At 45.3% G+C, this 16232-nt stretch overlaps 1 protein-coding gene across 10 annotated transcripts in view; it reads right to left on the bottom strand.

The window, feature by feature from the left end:
* The window catches only part of CYP39A1 (cytochrome P450 family 39 subfamily A member 1), a 43704-nt gene that overhangs the window by 20746 nt on the left and 6726 nt on the right, over positions 1 to 16232 (bottom strand). For 2 of the 10 annotated variants that reach the window (XR_014582588.1, XM_083831753.1), the window contains exons 1-7: positions 13346 to 14134; positions 8277 to 8412; positions 6808 to 6982; positions 5056 to 5205; positions 4127 to 4220; positions 2575 to 2673; positions 647 to 737 (exon numbers count right to left, since the gene is read on the bottom strand). Coding sequence is in view for 7 of the 10 variants with exons in the window: in XM_083831753.1 (XP_083687879.1) it covers positions 647 to 737; positions 2575 to 2673; positions 4127 to 4220; positions 5056 to 5205; positions 6808 to 6982; positions 8277 to 8412; positions 13346 to 13525 (925 nt within the window). In the remaining 3 variants the exon portion in view is untranslated. The other 8 variants (XM_083831756.1, XM_083831755.1, XM_083831754.1 and 5 more) reach the window with 8 other exon arrangements.

The raw sequence follows: 16232 nt of genomic DNA on the forward strand, positions 1-16232 counted from the left end.
ATTAGAGCCAGGTGACAGGCTTAAGTACTAGTTCATGATTGTCCTCATTGTTTATTATCCACATGTTACCTGATTTGGTTTTGACCCATGTCAGCTAGGAGTCTTCCAAGAAACTCTAAGCATGGTTCAGGGGAGTGCATGTGTGAATGACTGCACTCCGCAGGTGACTATTTTTTGAAGGAAAGAGATTAGTCATGTGGCAGTGAATCACGCTGGACAAACTGGCCTCAGATAAGAGAAAAGAGAACAGTTCCTGGCCTGGTTTTCCGCAGAATAGCTGCAACTCTGGTGAATACCACACAATGAAAAGCAACTGAACTGAAAGACCTCATCTGACCCCATCAGAGATGCACAACAAAAGCATGAAACTGGTTAATACAAAACTAGGTCTAAGGGATCGGTGTAGAACGAAGACACAGGTACACATGGTTCTTCTTCTATCCTCTCTTACTAACACCAAAGCTGTTTTTGCTTAAAAATAAGTCATGAGCATTTGCTGAACACTCAGAGCTGGACCCCATGTCTTTGGTTGTACCCTTAGCAGCAACATTCACTATTCCCAGCCATTGACCAAGCGTGCTGCGTGCTGGGCCAACCTGGAATAAATCATTTTGAGGTTCCAGAAGGACATAATCTGACTTATTACCTGCTTTGCCAAAAACAGAAGTCAGGTCTTCCATGACTTTCTCGTAAATGGAAGGATAAGACAGTATGAAAACGAGGGTCCAAAACGCGATCTAAACAGAGATGAAATTACTTTATTAACTCAGGAATACAGGACAGAATTACAGTATCTTTGCAGCAAATCAGAGGCAGGTGAAAACATTTGCAATTTTGGGATCTGCCTGTTGTGTCTGGGACACACAGGGAGCTGTACATCTAAAGGCTCAGATCCTGGGAGATTAGGTCTGGTCATCTGCTGTGTAATTATCTTCAGTGAGCATTATATAGCTCTGGCTTTGAGCTTTGAAACACAAAATCCTTTCATTAATTTCAAGTAACTAGGTGTTAAAATGAATTATTAAATCACTGTATGTGATTAGATTTAGCTGCATGAACAGCAAAAAAAAATAGTAAATTCCTACTAATATTAACAGAAATGAGGTTAAATAATTTGCAGTGCATTGTCACAGTGAGTCACACTAAAATGGGCAGGAAAAGTCTTAATTATCATCAAAACAAGCAGTAGTATATCCCCTTTAGAAATAATTTGCTAACCGATCAGGGACCAAAGTTGAAAATCAAGAAATTTAGGAAAAGAGTAAATCCTCTTAAGAAGGATGAAACCAGAAGGCCTTGTAGCACTGCCAGGAGCCTCTCCCTTGCTGAGCCAGCGGGCGACCCAGCCCGCACGTAGACCTGGTCGCGGGCCATCTGTGCTGGTGAGGGCTGAGAACTCTGTTATTTCCCAAACAGCCCCACGTGGACACAGCTCTCCTTCTGCAACACAAATCTGGTAGCTTAGTTTTCGTCTGCAGAGCTTGGACACTGCCTTCACTGCATGGAGGGAGAACTGAATTGTTTCAGATGAGAGGGTTTAACTTGCTTCTAAAAAATCCCCTTGGAAGGTGAAAGGCTTCTTTTCATCGTGTCAGTCACCAGAGCAGTGGCTTGTGACTATTCTGAGAAACAGCGAAATATCTGCATGTCTATTTAGAGCTGAATATTACAGAAGTAAGTAATGATAGTGTTATGGAAGGAATGTCAGTTATCCTGATAACAGACAGCAGGCTACGCCTTGCGCTTGTACCAACGTGCGGATCTACAGAAACCTCACTGAAATGGATGAGGTTCCTTTGGGGTAAATTGTAACATTACCCAATCTACAAAACCCACAGATATATCCGATAGGAGTACATATAAAAATAACTATCATTTTCTAAGTCACATCTGTAAAGGGCATAACTGTGCTGGAAAGAGCTTAGTAGTCATGGTAAATAAAAGATGTTTTTGCTGCTATGGATTTTTGATCTGAGAAGTTCCTATAAATGTCTTTGGTCAGCCTAAGCTGTGTTAGATATATTGGCCTTGTTAGTATAGACCTATCTGTGTCATTAATCCATCAAATCAATTTCTAACATAGAGAAAACTTAAGTGGCAGTAAAATCAAACTGTTGTTTTTCTTCCCCTGAAGCAACACTGGAAGTTGTACAGCAGATCCTCTAAAGCAAGGGACCCAAATTTGCTTAAGGATTTACACACAGGTGAAGTTACTCCATATTATGCTTCTGATATTCTTTACACAGAATATTTAAAATAGATAATACAGCCACAGTGTTTCAAAATGGAGTTAGATGCTTTTCACAGCTGAAGATTCTGATCTTAATAGCTATGAGATATATGCTCCCCAAATGTTATGATAGGTGGGATTATAATTTAGGAAAAGTACGGGAAGAGCTTTTCTTGTCATTGCTTCTGTGACATTGCAACCTGAGTATATTTGTAGCGATAAACGTGGGTGTGATAATCCCTTCTTGGAATACATGCAGCGTGTGTGACCTCTGGTTCAAACTCTTTGCTTCCCAAATGCAGGCTTTTGAACAGGAAAGGTGTTTTTCTAGCCGATGTACTTACAGGGACAGCATTTGCTTGGGAAGCCCAGAGCATTAGGAGACCGTAACTGGGAGCCAGATGTTTTCCTTGTAAATTATCCAGGAGATGCTGCAGTAGAGTCTGTTACAAAATAAATAATAATCATATTTCCAAAAACATATTAAAATCTAGTTTAGGGTAGGGCTTAGCAGAATTCAAGGATATGACATAAGACTCCTTTATCACAGAGCAATAATGTTAGTTACGGGTTGTTTGCAGTCACAAAGCACAGAGATGAAAGTGAGACTCGCTCATACGCAGAGGGCCAAAAGAAGTCAAGGCACCATGCGAATCCCTACTGAATACTTGCACTGCCCCCCATTTTCTTAAAGTTTTCAGGGAATCTTACTTCCTCGCTCTCCATTGTTGCTTGCATGTGCAAGAAAGAAAAAAGAAAACTTTTTTTTCTTTAATTCCTGCTCCTGTCTTTTGAAGAGCCTACGAACTGGATTGAACAAACTGAATGGAAATGAAGATGTTCTCTCTGTTGCAGCCAAAGAAGCGATTGCTATGAAGAGATGGTCTGATCTATCAGCAAACTCCCGAGTTCCAGGTGCTTTGTTAGCGACCAGGGACTTTAATAGCTTGGTATTCTTTGAAACTATAGCAACTGTGTAATACTCTAGCACCAGTTTTTGCTTATAGTATTTCCTTAAATGTAAGCCAACCATTCATTTAAGACAAAGTTTCTTGTCTGGTTTTCAGAGGGAAAAGGCTGACCTTGAATAAAAAAATGACCACTCTTTTTCCAAATTCCCTATGACGCTCGGTATGTGGTTCCTATTTCCTGCACCTTCTTACCTCCCACCGTTCCCTCTCCAGCCCTCTGTTTCTTTCCATTACTCTGGTTTATTTTACAAAAGAAAACATGGTATGTAAAGCTTTTAAAGTCTAAATAAAATTTGGTTTGTTTAATGATCTGTTCTGTAACCATTCAGTTGATCAAGACTCCCAGGCCAGTCCGCCCTCGCACTTGTCAGCCGTATTGACAGAATTCCTGCCATAGCTAAGGAGAATAACCAGGGGGACAATTTATCACAGCTTTGACACAATCAATATTTAGGGTACTTGGCTTTCAATCCAGTTATCTTTTTTTTTTCCCTACTAATCTGGCTGCTGGAGGATCTAATCAGTCTACACCAAGGTTTAAAATAGTACATGTGAGGTTTTGAAATTTCACAGCCCAGTGCCCTCAGAGAAACAACCAAAGAGACTTTCCCTTGCCTCTTTCAACCGCTCGCTGTAACTGCGATACCGGAGGCTAGCTATGGGTCATAGCGCTGATCCCTTGGTGTAAAATTCCCTAAAGATGTCAAGCCTCAGAATTGTAGGAAGCAAACTAAATTGAGGAGTGGGGCTCAAAAATTATGGGTCTGACCTATGTAGGTAACAGCAACACCGGACAGTTAAGGAATATCTATAAAAGCTGACATGTCTGGTACATTTCTCCCAGTACAGAAATAAATCCTGCCCTTCATTCCTTCAGTCAGAATCTGCAGCAAAGTCATCTTTTTTCATAGCCTCGGATGTTTACCTTGGATGTGGTCTCTGAAGGGTTGGTCCTTTCAGCATCTGACACTACTTTCTCAAATAATTTTAGAAGCCATTTTTTGGATTTAGACCAGTTCCTGTAAAGAAAAGCAACAAACAAGAAGCACTTAACCGAGGCAGCACAAACCAACGTTTCCTTTTCCATGAGAAGGACTCCTTGGTTTCTTTCCAAGAGCCCCTAGGCAGCAGCCAGTTGATGAATGGTCAGTCTGCCTGGCAGCGGTGTTGACTGATGTGAGGAACAGCACGTCTGAGACCTTCATAGCCAGGACCTGTTACTTGAGACCCCTGGATTTTCACAGTTACTCCACTAGAGGTTTCATTGTGACTTTGGACAGATCGCTTAGGTCAATGTTTTCAAGAACAATCCTCTCCGAGAAAATAAAGGTCTCATTTTAGAGCATCCTCAGTTCTCTCCAAAGGTGACTGCGAGGTGCTCAAGGTGCTGTCACGGCCCCGAGAGCACTGACAGGCTCTGCAAGCTCTTTCCTTGGGTTTTGGTTGCCTCTACCCAAGGTCAGCTCTGCCACAGTGCCGCTGTGTAAGCTGAGGGCAGACCACCAACAAAATAATGGAGGTGTGAGAAAGAGCAGAGAGATGCCTCACTGGAGATCCCCTCAGCCTGGGAGTCTCATTTAGGCTCAGCCCTTTGCCCTCTGCCCAGTTCTGCTGCTCCCTGCCGGGTCCAGCTGGACTCTGCCCCCTGAGCAAGGCTGCCTCCACTTTGTGCCAGGAGAAATAGACCGGACCAGGCCAGGACTTTTCTGGGGCATCCAGTTGAAAGCCTGCATGAGCCAAGGATGAGCTAAAGACAGCGCATCACCCTCCAGCAGAACGTCCCTCATGGTTGATATCCCAGCAAGTAAAATGCCCACAATGGGTACACCGCAGGCATCAGCCCCGTTCCCTTACCTCAGGAAGCACTCTGGCATCTGAGAAGCGTATTCAAAATCCTCATCGTACTTCTGAAAATGTTCTTCAAACTCCTTGAGTTCGCTCTGACTTGTCGGGCAGATGCCTTTCCCAAACAAAGTGTTCACCACTGCTGGATACATGACGTGCCTGCAAGGACAAGATCCCCATGACTTACAGGTGATGGGAGAGCTCCTGGAGCAGCCGTAGGTCAGGATGCAGAGCGTTCAACTGCAAGGGAAGAAGCTGGGGGCCTCGTGCCATGACAGCATGGGAGAGCTGCCCCAAGGTCCGCACCTCACTCAGAGCTGTCACAGATTTTAAGCAGGGGCTGGGAGATGCAGAGACCTCAGGGAAGTCCCCTGAGTGTGGCCAAACTTCAGCAGCTGGCATTTGGTCACTTGAACAGCGGCAGAAAGGCTCTGGGAGCTGAGGTCCCATTCTCCCCAGTAACCACCCCTCTCATTTCAGGTTAGCTTTGTGGACTTCCTGGGCATTGCACAACCCCTTCTGCAACCAGACACCCAGGCAAATCCTTCCTTTGGCTGCAGTTTTGCTGGACAGAATGACGCTTTTCTCTTTTCTTTTGTCTCACCCCTTCCCAGTTTGCTCCTCTGTTATCCTGCAAACCCCGAGCTCCTTTCCCAGGCCCCTTCATCTGTACTGTAGCTCTACAAAAGACTTACGCAGTCTTTCCTGGGTTCCAGCTACTTCTGAAAGCGTATTTCAGACAAGAGCTTTTTCTTTCTTGCTCTTCTAAAGATCACAGAGAAGCTGGAGCCACCTGCTGGCTCTACGAATGCAACTGTTGTGGCCCATGGGCTGTGCAGGTGCTGCTACGGCACAGAACAGGTCCGTCCCTGCCCTCGGGTACTTGAGCCCAGGGAAAAGCCCACATACGGATTCAGGTGGGCGAATAATCATAGAATCACAGAATAACAAGCAAAGGTGAGCCAAGGCTAGCAGAACAAGCAGCGGTGGAGCACGCTACCAATTTGATTAGTATCAGTTTTTCACAAGAAACAGATCTGACTTTGATCTCAGAGGGGGAACATCACGGGATGAGGGGGTTTGCAATCCATTATTGAGACCAGTGGGACCAAGGGCTGGGAGGTTTCAAAGTCCCTTTTCCCCACCTTCTTCCCCATTAATCCAAACTGCAGTAAGTGAGCTGACAGGTGCTCAGTGTTTTACCTGCAGCAAAAATCTGTATCTTAAATGTATGATGCAGAAAAAGCATTATGCCAGCAAAATAAACCTGGATGTGAAGTTTTAGAGACAACTCCAAGCCAGAGGCAATGCTCAACTGGTAGTCCTGATGGACAGGCAAGGTACAGGTGTTACTCAGGAAGGAGGAGGAGTTAAAAGCTGTGTTTTTGTCACACGAAACTGTCAGTTAAGGGATTTTTTTCACATGAAGGATGAAGTTTTAGCACCACAAAGTCATCTGAGAAGCTCTTGTTTAACAGGGCAGGGCTTGGCTCACCTGGAAAGTTTTCATCCTGCTGAAGATGAAGCATTTGGTCTGCTCTTTATGAACACGTAAAGCTTTCATCCCATTTTTGGGGAAACAAGACTTGTTGGAAGATGCTATTTCTTCAAAACAGGTAATTCAAATGTTTCTTCTATCTGGGAGTGACGAGCATCCTGACAGATTTCCTACAACCTGATAGCCTGAGCTCCACCTGCTTTATTGTAACATCTCTGTTCCCATTCAGGATGCCCACGCATTAGAGCCGTAAATTCCCTTACCTCACCAGGTCATTCAGGTCGCCTGCGCCCTTGGTGCCCAGGTGCCCCATGTGCTCATGCAGTTCCCTACACAAGGTGCCCGTGAACATGTGCAGATTAGAAGGACCCATTTTTCCCTTCATCATGCTGTACAGGGTACCGTGATTCTGATAAAAGGCTTCTGCAGGAACAGAAACTAAATACAAAAAGAAACAGAAACGTGTTTTGGGAAGTAGACAAAGTAGATATTCATCGAAAGACAAGAATGAAAAATTAAACATGTAATTTGTGACTCTAAGTGCATTAACCCTCATTTATCTGGAGTGAAATTCCCAGAAATATTTGTTTTCACCCTGTAAAGATTTAGGCAAACCCCCTTGTTTCTACCAGTCTGTGCAGTATCTTCTTGCCTCTGGCTTCGGTCCCAGAATCAGCCATCAACAGAGCTGCCCCCAGCTTCAGTGGGGATGTGCAGAGATGCACACGCACTCTGTACATGTACAAAACCAGCTGAAATGGAAATTAATGAACACAGTGAGAAGTTTGGGTCTTCCCGCTACAGCACATCCTGTTAGTCATACAAGGAGAGGCTGAGAGAGCTGGGACTGCTCAGCCTCGAGAGGAGCAGGCTCAGAGGGACCTCATCAACGTATATAAATGTATGGTGGGGGCAGCAAAGGAGATGGAGCTAGGCTCTTCTCAGCAGTGCCCACTGACTGGACAACAGGCAACAGGCATGTGTGGAAATACAGGAAATTCCACTGAAACCTAAAGTTTTTTATTGTGGGGGTGGTCAGACACAGGAACAGGCTGCCCAGAGAGGCTGTGGGGATATTTCAAACTCTACTGGATATGGCCCTGAGGAGAGGCTTGGACTGGATCAACTCCAGAGGTGCCTTCCAGCTTTGGGGATTCTGTGCTTTAGTCTCTCTGCCTACTTGTTTCTCTCTGATTTCACACCCCAAATCACCAAATTACTTAAAGTAATTCCTGTCAGTGCAATTCCACACAGATATGAGGACACATGCTGGTGGAATATGCCTTTGACAATGGGATATATACCACATCCGTTTCTAATGACCATTGTACTACAGGGTAACAACTAAACATTGCGACAAACTAATTTGCAAATTAAGTGAGAGGACAACACACTGTTGCTCCAAACCCGTTACACATGAGTGGAGTGGCCGGCTGCAGGATAGGACCTGATCTCCAAGAGGCGTTGCTTAATGATAAGACAATGATTGTCCCTGGTTCCGAAACCTTTGAATCCTTGTGACTGAACCCAAATCACTTTGCAGACTTGCAGTGCTGGAGCTACATGAGGGAATTCCATTTCCCCCGAATTTTGGAGCATGGTCATGGGTTAAGACAGGTATTTAAGACGTGATCAAAAAGGTGATGGGCTTTGGACCGGGCCTTTAATATTCCTGGGCAACTGGTTTTGATCCCCATTTAAAAAAAAAAAAAAAGAGCAAGAGCTCATTTACCTGCATTCTCAACAGCTTGTTGTACTGCCTGTTCAAAATTTAAGTCTTTAGATTTAAAAAAGGCTTCAGCTCCTTCCTCCTCAGTCACAAAAGTAAATCGTTTTCCCAGAGCGAATACTGTGAACACAGGCCCGTGCTGGAACAGAGAGAGACTTCGTGTTACTTTATTGCTAAGGCGTTTGAAGGGAGCCCCAGCAGGGGCCAGGCCTGCGGGGAGGTCAGGGGAGAGGAGCTGCTCCTTTCGGCTCTCTGCACGCCTTGGTTCAGCAGTGCATGAAGACGAACGTGAATCTGAGCAAAATCTGCAGACTTACGGATCAGAAGGTGACATACAGGTGCCTGCCTGACCTCTTGAGGAGCAGAAGAGGTTCCTTCCCTGAGAGCAGTATGTCATGTTTGAATTACACTGCAGTTCAAACAATATGGCCTACCTGGATTTAAAGAACCAAGTGGTGGAGTATCTATAGCATCCCTTGGCTGCCACAGCAAAGTACCCACATCACAAATCCCATAATCCTATCTATTTCAATCCATGATTTTGTAACAAAACCTCCCCATTCCTGCATCTTTTAACTTTCTTTTTTGCCTTTCCTAGTTTAAAGGGTCTGCTAATACCAGTGGTATCTTTCTTGTAAAGGTGTTTAACGATTAATCAAAACAGTTAGCAAACTCTGAGCGGAATAGCTAGAGCTTGTTAAGCTTTATATTCAGGGAAGCTTTTTGACATAAATCATTCTTTTGTTTTCCCTTCAACTTCTTCCCTTAATCTAGTATCCTAGAGCCCTCTCAAAACTTTCAGCAATATGCATTCACCTCTGAATTCTTCCATTATGACAAAGATCATTGATGCTTGTAGATACTTCCAACTAGCAAACAAGTGCGCGCAATCTACGGGCTGTCAGATTCAGGCATACCAATCAAAATTAGGAAATGAAGCATCTTTTCTGTCTTTTTCTTACTGAAGGTGATTTCTGCTCACAGGCGAGAGCCTTGGATGGGAATTAAAAGCCCAGCACTGACGTTTGTCTGCACAGAAGTCTTTTGGCAAAGTTATTGCACAAACTGAGTGGTTTGGGGCTTTCATAAAGTCTCTAGCCACATCAAGGAACTTGATTTTCTCTTGCAGGCTAAAATGCTGACAAGGGCGTTAAAAAGTTTTCTGTTTATCTGTTTGGAGCGCTGAAAAGCTTTGAATCCACTTTGCCCACATGGCTAATGTCACTGACTTCAACCATGTCTCTTGTTGTTTGGGTCTGTATTTGAAAGCGGGCTCCATCAAAGGCTCTTTGAAGGCAAGAAAAAGATTCCTCTTGACATCATTTGAATTTTGATTGTGTCCTTCAACTGTAAATTATTAAAGAAAGAAAGATTGTTTAAACTCTCTGGGTGATGATAAATAAAATATTGTTTTAAAATCAGCTAGCTTGCTAAGTGTTTTTTTGTTTTCATGGATAACAGCATGTCCTCAGCATCAGGCTTGGTAAAAGTCAGGGAGTCACTGGGCTTGTTTCTTTCTAAATACGATATATTTTTTTAGCTTTAAAATGAACATTAAAATGTATTTAAAATAATTTTCAAAAAAAATAAAATTTGAATTAGTAACTACCTCCAAAGGAACTTAATTATTCAATTACAGTCACACTCTCTCTATTTAAGACTGGGACACTGCATTTCTGTATTTTAGGTGACTACATGTGAGTAAGATGCCCAAGCTCCCATCACAGTTGATGGAGATCTCGTCTACACGGTGAGAGGACCCTAAAGCTTGATTCAGCTCACCAGCTACAGCACACCTCTGTTGGTGAAGTGAGCCGGACTGCCCTTAGGCTCCACTGGACAGGACGAGGTACGTGTCCACTGCCCCTTGGTAAAGCTAGACACCAAGCTTACCTGTACACACCTACACAAACAACCTGGTGTTAAATCCCATCCAGTCTACTGCAATTTATTTCAAGTAGTTCAAATAAAACCTGTGGTAAACACAATTAAAATTAGAAAGCTCCGTACAGGACCTCCAGAACAAGAAAAATGTGAAATGTGACAGAAAATGTGAAGGGATGCACAGCAGGATGAACAGAAGTATGGAAATTTCAAGAAAAGAGTAACGATTCCCAGTTTCTCATATTGCAAAAGCAAGTGGGCACCTACTAGATGCTAGCTGGTTTAAAGCTAGGCAAAATACTTTCTTCACGAGGTGCATGGTTAAATTACGGATTCAGGGCCATGGAATGCTGTGGAAGCCAAAATGCACAGGGTAACAGAACGGGTTAGGCCAGCATAGCTAGATCACTTGGATGCAAATTCCAGCCTATCAAGTCCCTAAACTCTCGACAGTCAGAAATTTGGATGGAAAAGCAGAAGGCGGCGTACGCTCATCTGGGTGTGCATCTACCAAGGGCCACTGCTCTGGCAGACACCTGAATAAACAGACCTGTCATCTGTCCTGCTGTAATTATTCTCATTTTCTCATGTAAGAGAATCAGCTGCTGGAGCAAGCTGCCGAGCGGGTCTGGATTTACCACTGTTGCGTTACGGGCAGGTACTGACGGAGCAGGGGTACTGCCTGCCACCACTGCACTCCTACCTACGTGCTCTGGGTGAAACAGGGCATGAGGAGGAGACCTGCTGAGACACAGAGGCAGAGAAAGCAAGATGAAAATCTCGTTTGCATTTAGGGTCTCCGAGGCGCTCCCAGTGAACGGAGAACACCACACAAAACAGTGTTTGAAATTGAAGTCGGGTGGCTTCAGGAGGAAGAGGTGGTATCTTTTAATAGACCAGAGATGAAATATTTTATTAGAGCAGGGAATTTTGCTTTTGTTAGAGCCACTGGTGTTACATGGGGGAAAAAATGACAATTCTCCCGGCCCACATACTCTTCTGCAGGAGGAAAACGGAGGCAGTGAACTTCAAGTAAAGTATAGACTGGCAGAAAAATGAAGTCTGGTGTGCTGCCCCAGGACCTGAGGGAAGAAGCAGTGAAGGAGAGGCACAAAATAAGACAGCAGTAAGACCATTTAACCCTTCAGGACAGAGAAAGAAATGAGTGCCATTGTGGCAGGCTGAAGGATTAATCCAGGGGGGGAAGCTTCTACTTGTGAAAGTCTCCTTTGACAGTACCAATCCTACGCAGCTGGGGAGCTTTCGCACTGCCTGGAGCCTGTTTCTGAACAGACTTGTTCGTGTTCAGCTTGCTAGCACTAAGGACACTTAACCCTTTTCTGGCAGTATCACGGAGCTTGAAACTATTGCAGATGTATTTTGCCACCCTTGTAATGCCTGTTAACAACCCCTTTGGCAGGCAGCACCTGTTTTATTTGGCCGCACTGTGCGGCAGTGCTTAGCCCTTTAAAAAGGAGCAGGCAGGAAACGGCTTGTCTGTCCTGGCCTCAGCACGGGAAGGGAGGGAGGTCACCACACAGGAGGACTTGAGTTGCTGGACTAAGGAAACACTCAAAAGAAAGGTGCTAAGCCAGAGATTAAAAGAAAAAAAAATTATAAAAAAAGCTTTCTCTTTCTCCTTTCCCTTATCTCAAGTTTTCTTTCATTAAAATTGTTTCTTGTTCTAGTTTCTGTCTGAACAAATGCTGGCCCTTGGGTTTATGAAGTCCTTCAGGTGTTGCAGAGCAGGAGCTGCCACAGCACCAAGCGTGGCCTACAGGGCCCCAGGGAGATCAACACCAAACTCAGCAGAGCCAGGGCCACTAAGCGTGTGTTTGTACTTCAACACGTTCTTTAATGTGCAAAAGTTTTGCTCATTCAAGCTGTAAACGAACCCCCAAGCAGGACTCTTCTGTCTGGTTTGTTTTAAAAAATTAATCTGAGAGATTTTGTTAAAAGCTTCCTAGGAAAAAAAAAAAAGACAACTGAAGCAAGCTTATGTCATCGTAAAATATCTGTCCCCAAAGGGGATTGCACTGGAAATGACAGTTTTAATCTGGCTGCCACCAGGATATGTTTTCAATAGAACAAGGAGGTGCTCTAATAGCCTCGTAACAGAAGAGTCGAAGAAGTATTATGACAGTTTTTCAAGTGAGGCTTGATCATTTTTTTTAAAGTTATTATATGACACGGTTCCTGAAATGCAGGAGAATGCACTTGGATGAGGTTTCAGTCCTAAGTTTCTGCTCTTGGATGAATGAAAAAATTACTGATCATGCTACGCATAGACAAAAGATGTAAGAAAAACATTTTAGTACAACCCTACGGTGCACCCAATGTGCTTTATTACACTCTGAGTTTGTAACACTCAGAGCTGTAAAGAAGTATTTATGCATACAAAATCTAATAGTTAAAAAGAAAAAAAAAAGAAAGCAAATTTTAAACATCCAGTGTTTATTAAGACTTTTGTCAAATTTCAGGATTTTAGAGCAGTTTCATTTTTAGATAGTGTTTGCCAGTAGTGGGGCTGTGTGGTCCTTCAGTACTGAACACCTGGGGCTGAAAATATTGCATCAGTAGCAGGTGACAACATCACCGAATGAAAACAGGAAGATGGATTTTACGTCAGTTAATATTAGCTGTCTAGAAATTAGGTATCTAATCGAAACGAATTGTTTAGGCTCTCGCTACACAGACAGACAGAGAAAGGCATGTTCTCCGTGGGTAAATCTTCCCAACCATCTTTGGTACATTTGTTAGGATGGAACAAGTTGCCTGCCTGAAGTGCCTGTGCCTCTCCTGCGTGCTGTGGGATGCCAGCTGATGCTGAGAAATGTCCCCTAACTTCAGGTACAAAAATAGTAAGTCTCCTGGTCCCAGCATCTGCCACAGGGCTGCCTGAATTATCTGAAACCACGATTAACACGTAGCCAGACTGCGCAAGCAAAACAGCAGCGGAGCCGAGTCCGAGCAGGATGATCCCAGCACGGAGATCGCCCCGTGGCTGCGCAGGCTTCCTGCCACACAGCCCAGCCCTCACCAGCTCAACGCTCCCGACCTTACAACGCGGGACAGGAAAGGGCTGATCGCTTTTGCCAGGCTGAAACTTCCAGCACAAGTTTCTCCTTGCCTTCCCCCCTGCAGGAAGAGCACGCACCCAGAGGCAGACACGCCGCCGCAGCCCTTACCTTGCTTCTGGCTTGCTCTATAAACTCCAGGGGAGCTTTCCCAAACTGGAAGGCGGCTCCGACCCACGGGATCCAGCTCCCGATGCAAGGAGGGGAGCTCGGGTTTCTCGGCTGAAACAAAAAACACTTGACAATAACAACAAGTCCCAGGAGCGCTGCCAAGAGCACAGCCAGAGCCATTTTGCCTCTCGCTGCCTGCTGCAGCGGCTGCTCCGCCTGCCGCAGCACCCGGCAGGGCCAGGATTGTCCCTGCTGCTCAATAGGGGCGCTTGTGTCAACCTGGCCAGCTGGCCGCCACCACGGGGACACGGTGACAAAGCAGGGAGCAGCCTGGGGGACAAGCCCCGGCTGTGGAAAAGGCAGAGCAAGTTGTCCGCGGCGCCGGGATGAGGACCAGCTCTGCTGCTTGCAAAACTTGGACTGGCTGCTGTGCCAAATCCCTGAACTTTGCACCGGGGAGATGTGCCGGGGGGTTGCTGCAGTGCTTTTTTATACTCAATGGATTCTGTACGTAATTTTGGTTTGCTGCTTTTGCACACACGAAGAAAACAACCGGACTTCTCTAAAATGTTGTCTTTTGGCCTTGCAGCAGCATTGCAGGGGCAACTAGCAGGTTTTGAATTGTTAGGTCAGCACCTGGAGCCTTTATCTGCTCCTCAGGCACTGGACACGCTATTAGGTATCACATATTTTTCAGTCTGGAAAAGAGAAGGCTCAGGGGCGACCTTATTGCACTCTACAGGTACCTTAAAGGAGGCTGTAGTGAGGTGTGGGTTGGTCTGTTCTCCCACGTGCCTGGTGACAGGACAAGGGGGAATGGGCTAAAGTTGTGCCAGGGGAGGTTTAGGTTGGATATTAGGAAGAACTTCTTTACTGAAAGGGTTGTTAGGCATCGGAATGGGCTGCCCAGGGAAGTGGTTGAGTGACCATCCCTGGAGGTCTTTAAAAGACGTTTAGATGTTGAGCTTAGTGGTATGGTTTAGTGGAGGACTGGTTAGTGTTAGGTCAGAGGTTGGACTCGGTGATCTTGGAGGTCTCTTCCAACCTAGATGATTCTGTGATATATTACTATCAGATATAATAACATATATCATTATTATAGATTGTGTTATCTGAAGCGTGGGCCAGCTAGTAGAAGGAAATGAGACACTCCATCATCTCCCACATCCATTTATCCCAGCCATCCCAGGCACCTGTTAAAGCCTTCTGTGCTGGGGTGACTGGCTCGGTAGAGGGGAGAGCAGTGGATGCTGTCTCCCTTGACTTTAGCAAGGCTTCTGACACTGTCTCCCACCCCCAAATTGATGAAGTACGTACCGGGTAAGTGCAAGCGGGCAAGCATGCAAGCGTAAGTGCAAGCGTGGTGCACCCCAGGGGTTAATGCTGGAACCACTACCGTGTAATGTCTTCATCAGTGACCTGGGTGGTGGGACAGAGAACACACGCAGCAAGTCTCTAGGTGGTACAAAACCAGGAGCAGTGGCTGATAGACGCGGGGTATGTCACCCAGAAGGACATCATCAGGGTGGAGAAACGGGCTAACGAGAACCTCATCCAGTTCAGCAGAGGGCAACGCGAAGTCAACGCACAAGGGCAACGTGAATGAGACCGGAGATTTAAGCCTTGTAATCAGGGAATCGCAGAACGGCTGAGGTTGGAAGGGAGGCTCCAGGACCTCTGGAGGTCATCTGGGCCAACCCCCAGCTCAAGCAGGGCCACCTCATGTATACTGGTGTAATACTGGAGGATATTTTCATTACATGCACAACCCCAGCAGGGAGTTTGAAGTGACCTCTATGCACAGGTGAGACAAGCCCTGAAAACATTGTGAAGACGTTAGTTAAAGACTTTTGTGTTTGTTTCAATTTTTAGCTTAGCTTCTGCTTCCTGGGAAAGATTTGGCAAAGGAAGAGATGCTACTGACAGAGCTATCGTGAGGAAGACACAGCCACTACGGTGGCATGATTGTCACTAACAAACTGCCTCAGGCTAGGTCTTAGGCCTGATTAAGACAGTATTTAATGTTTTTTTTTTTTTCCAGTGGAAAGCATCACAGTCCCCACTGCTGAAGGTAGGCTGGAGGAGCTGGGCAATTTGGCTGCCTTGCCCATCAGCACCCAGCCCTCCCTGGCTCTGCTGCTGTGCCTCCATCGTAGCTGAAGTCCGTGCTCCCTTCCCCTGCATGCAGCCTGAACTGACTTTGGACAGAAATCAGAAACTGCTGTGTCACTAAAAGACAAAATAAATAAATGCAAAGGGTTTTCTCCGCTAGAGCTGTTTCCCTCAGGATTTGGGGGTAAATAAACCCCAGATGTCAAGAGCTGCCGCAGCAAACGCTCATCTCCAGCTCAGACTCATTTGTGTTCCTCAGCGCTGTCCCCAGATCAGCCTGGTTTAAAAACCAGTGCACTTCCCCAGACTAAAAATGACCATGTAGAGTCCAGACTAAAAATGACCTTGAAGAGTTGTTCCCTCCCTAAGATGCTGTCTTACAGGGTTTATTTTAAGGAGGGATCTAGTTGGCTTCCAGCCCCTAAAGCATGGTTACAGAAAGGACATAGCGAGATGGTTCCCAGAGGTGCACATCTGAAAGGACGAGGAGCCATGGTTGGAAGTTGGAACCTGGCAAATTCTGATTGAATATAAGGACAAAATGTCCACAAAGTGGTTAAGCACTGGAGCAGGCTGTGGCTCTGAAATCCCCATGATATTGGATATTTTACCTGCAACGCTCCCTTCATTTGTCTGAGTTATTGTGACCTGGAATGCGTACCATAATGTTAGTTAGGGCTGGGGGGCGGTTCTCGGATGATTTCTGTGTCCTAAAAACCCTCAAATCCTCGGTGTGAGGCTTAGTGATCAATGGCTAATGATTAACTCAGTGATT

The sequence above is a fragment of the Anser anser genome (assembly GCF_964211835.1).
Source record: "Anser anser genome assembly, chromosome: 3".
NCBI classification, from domain to species: domain Eukaryota; kingdom Metazoa; phylum Chordata; class Aves; order Anseriformes; family Anatidae; genus Anser; species Anser anser.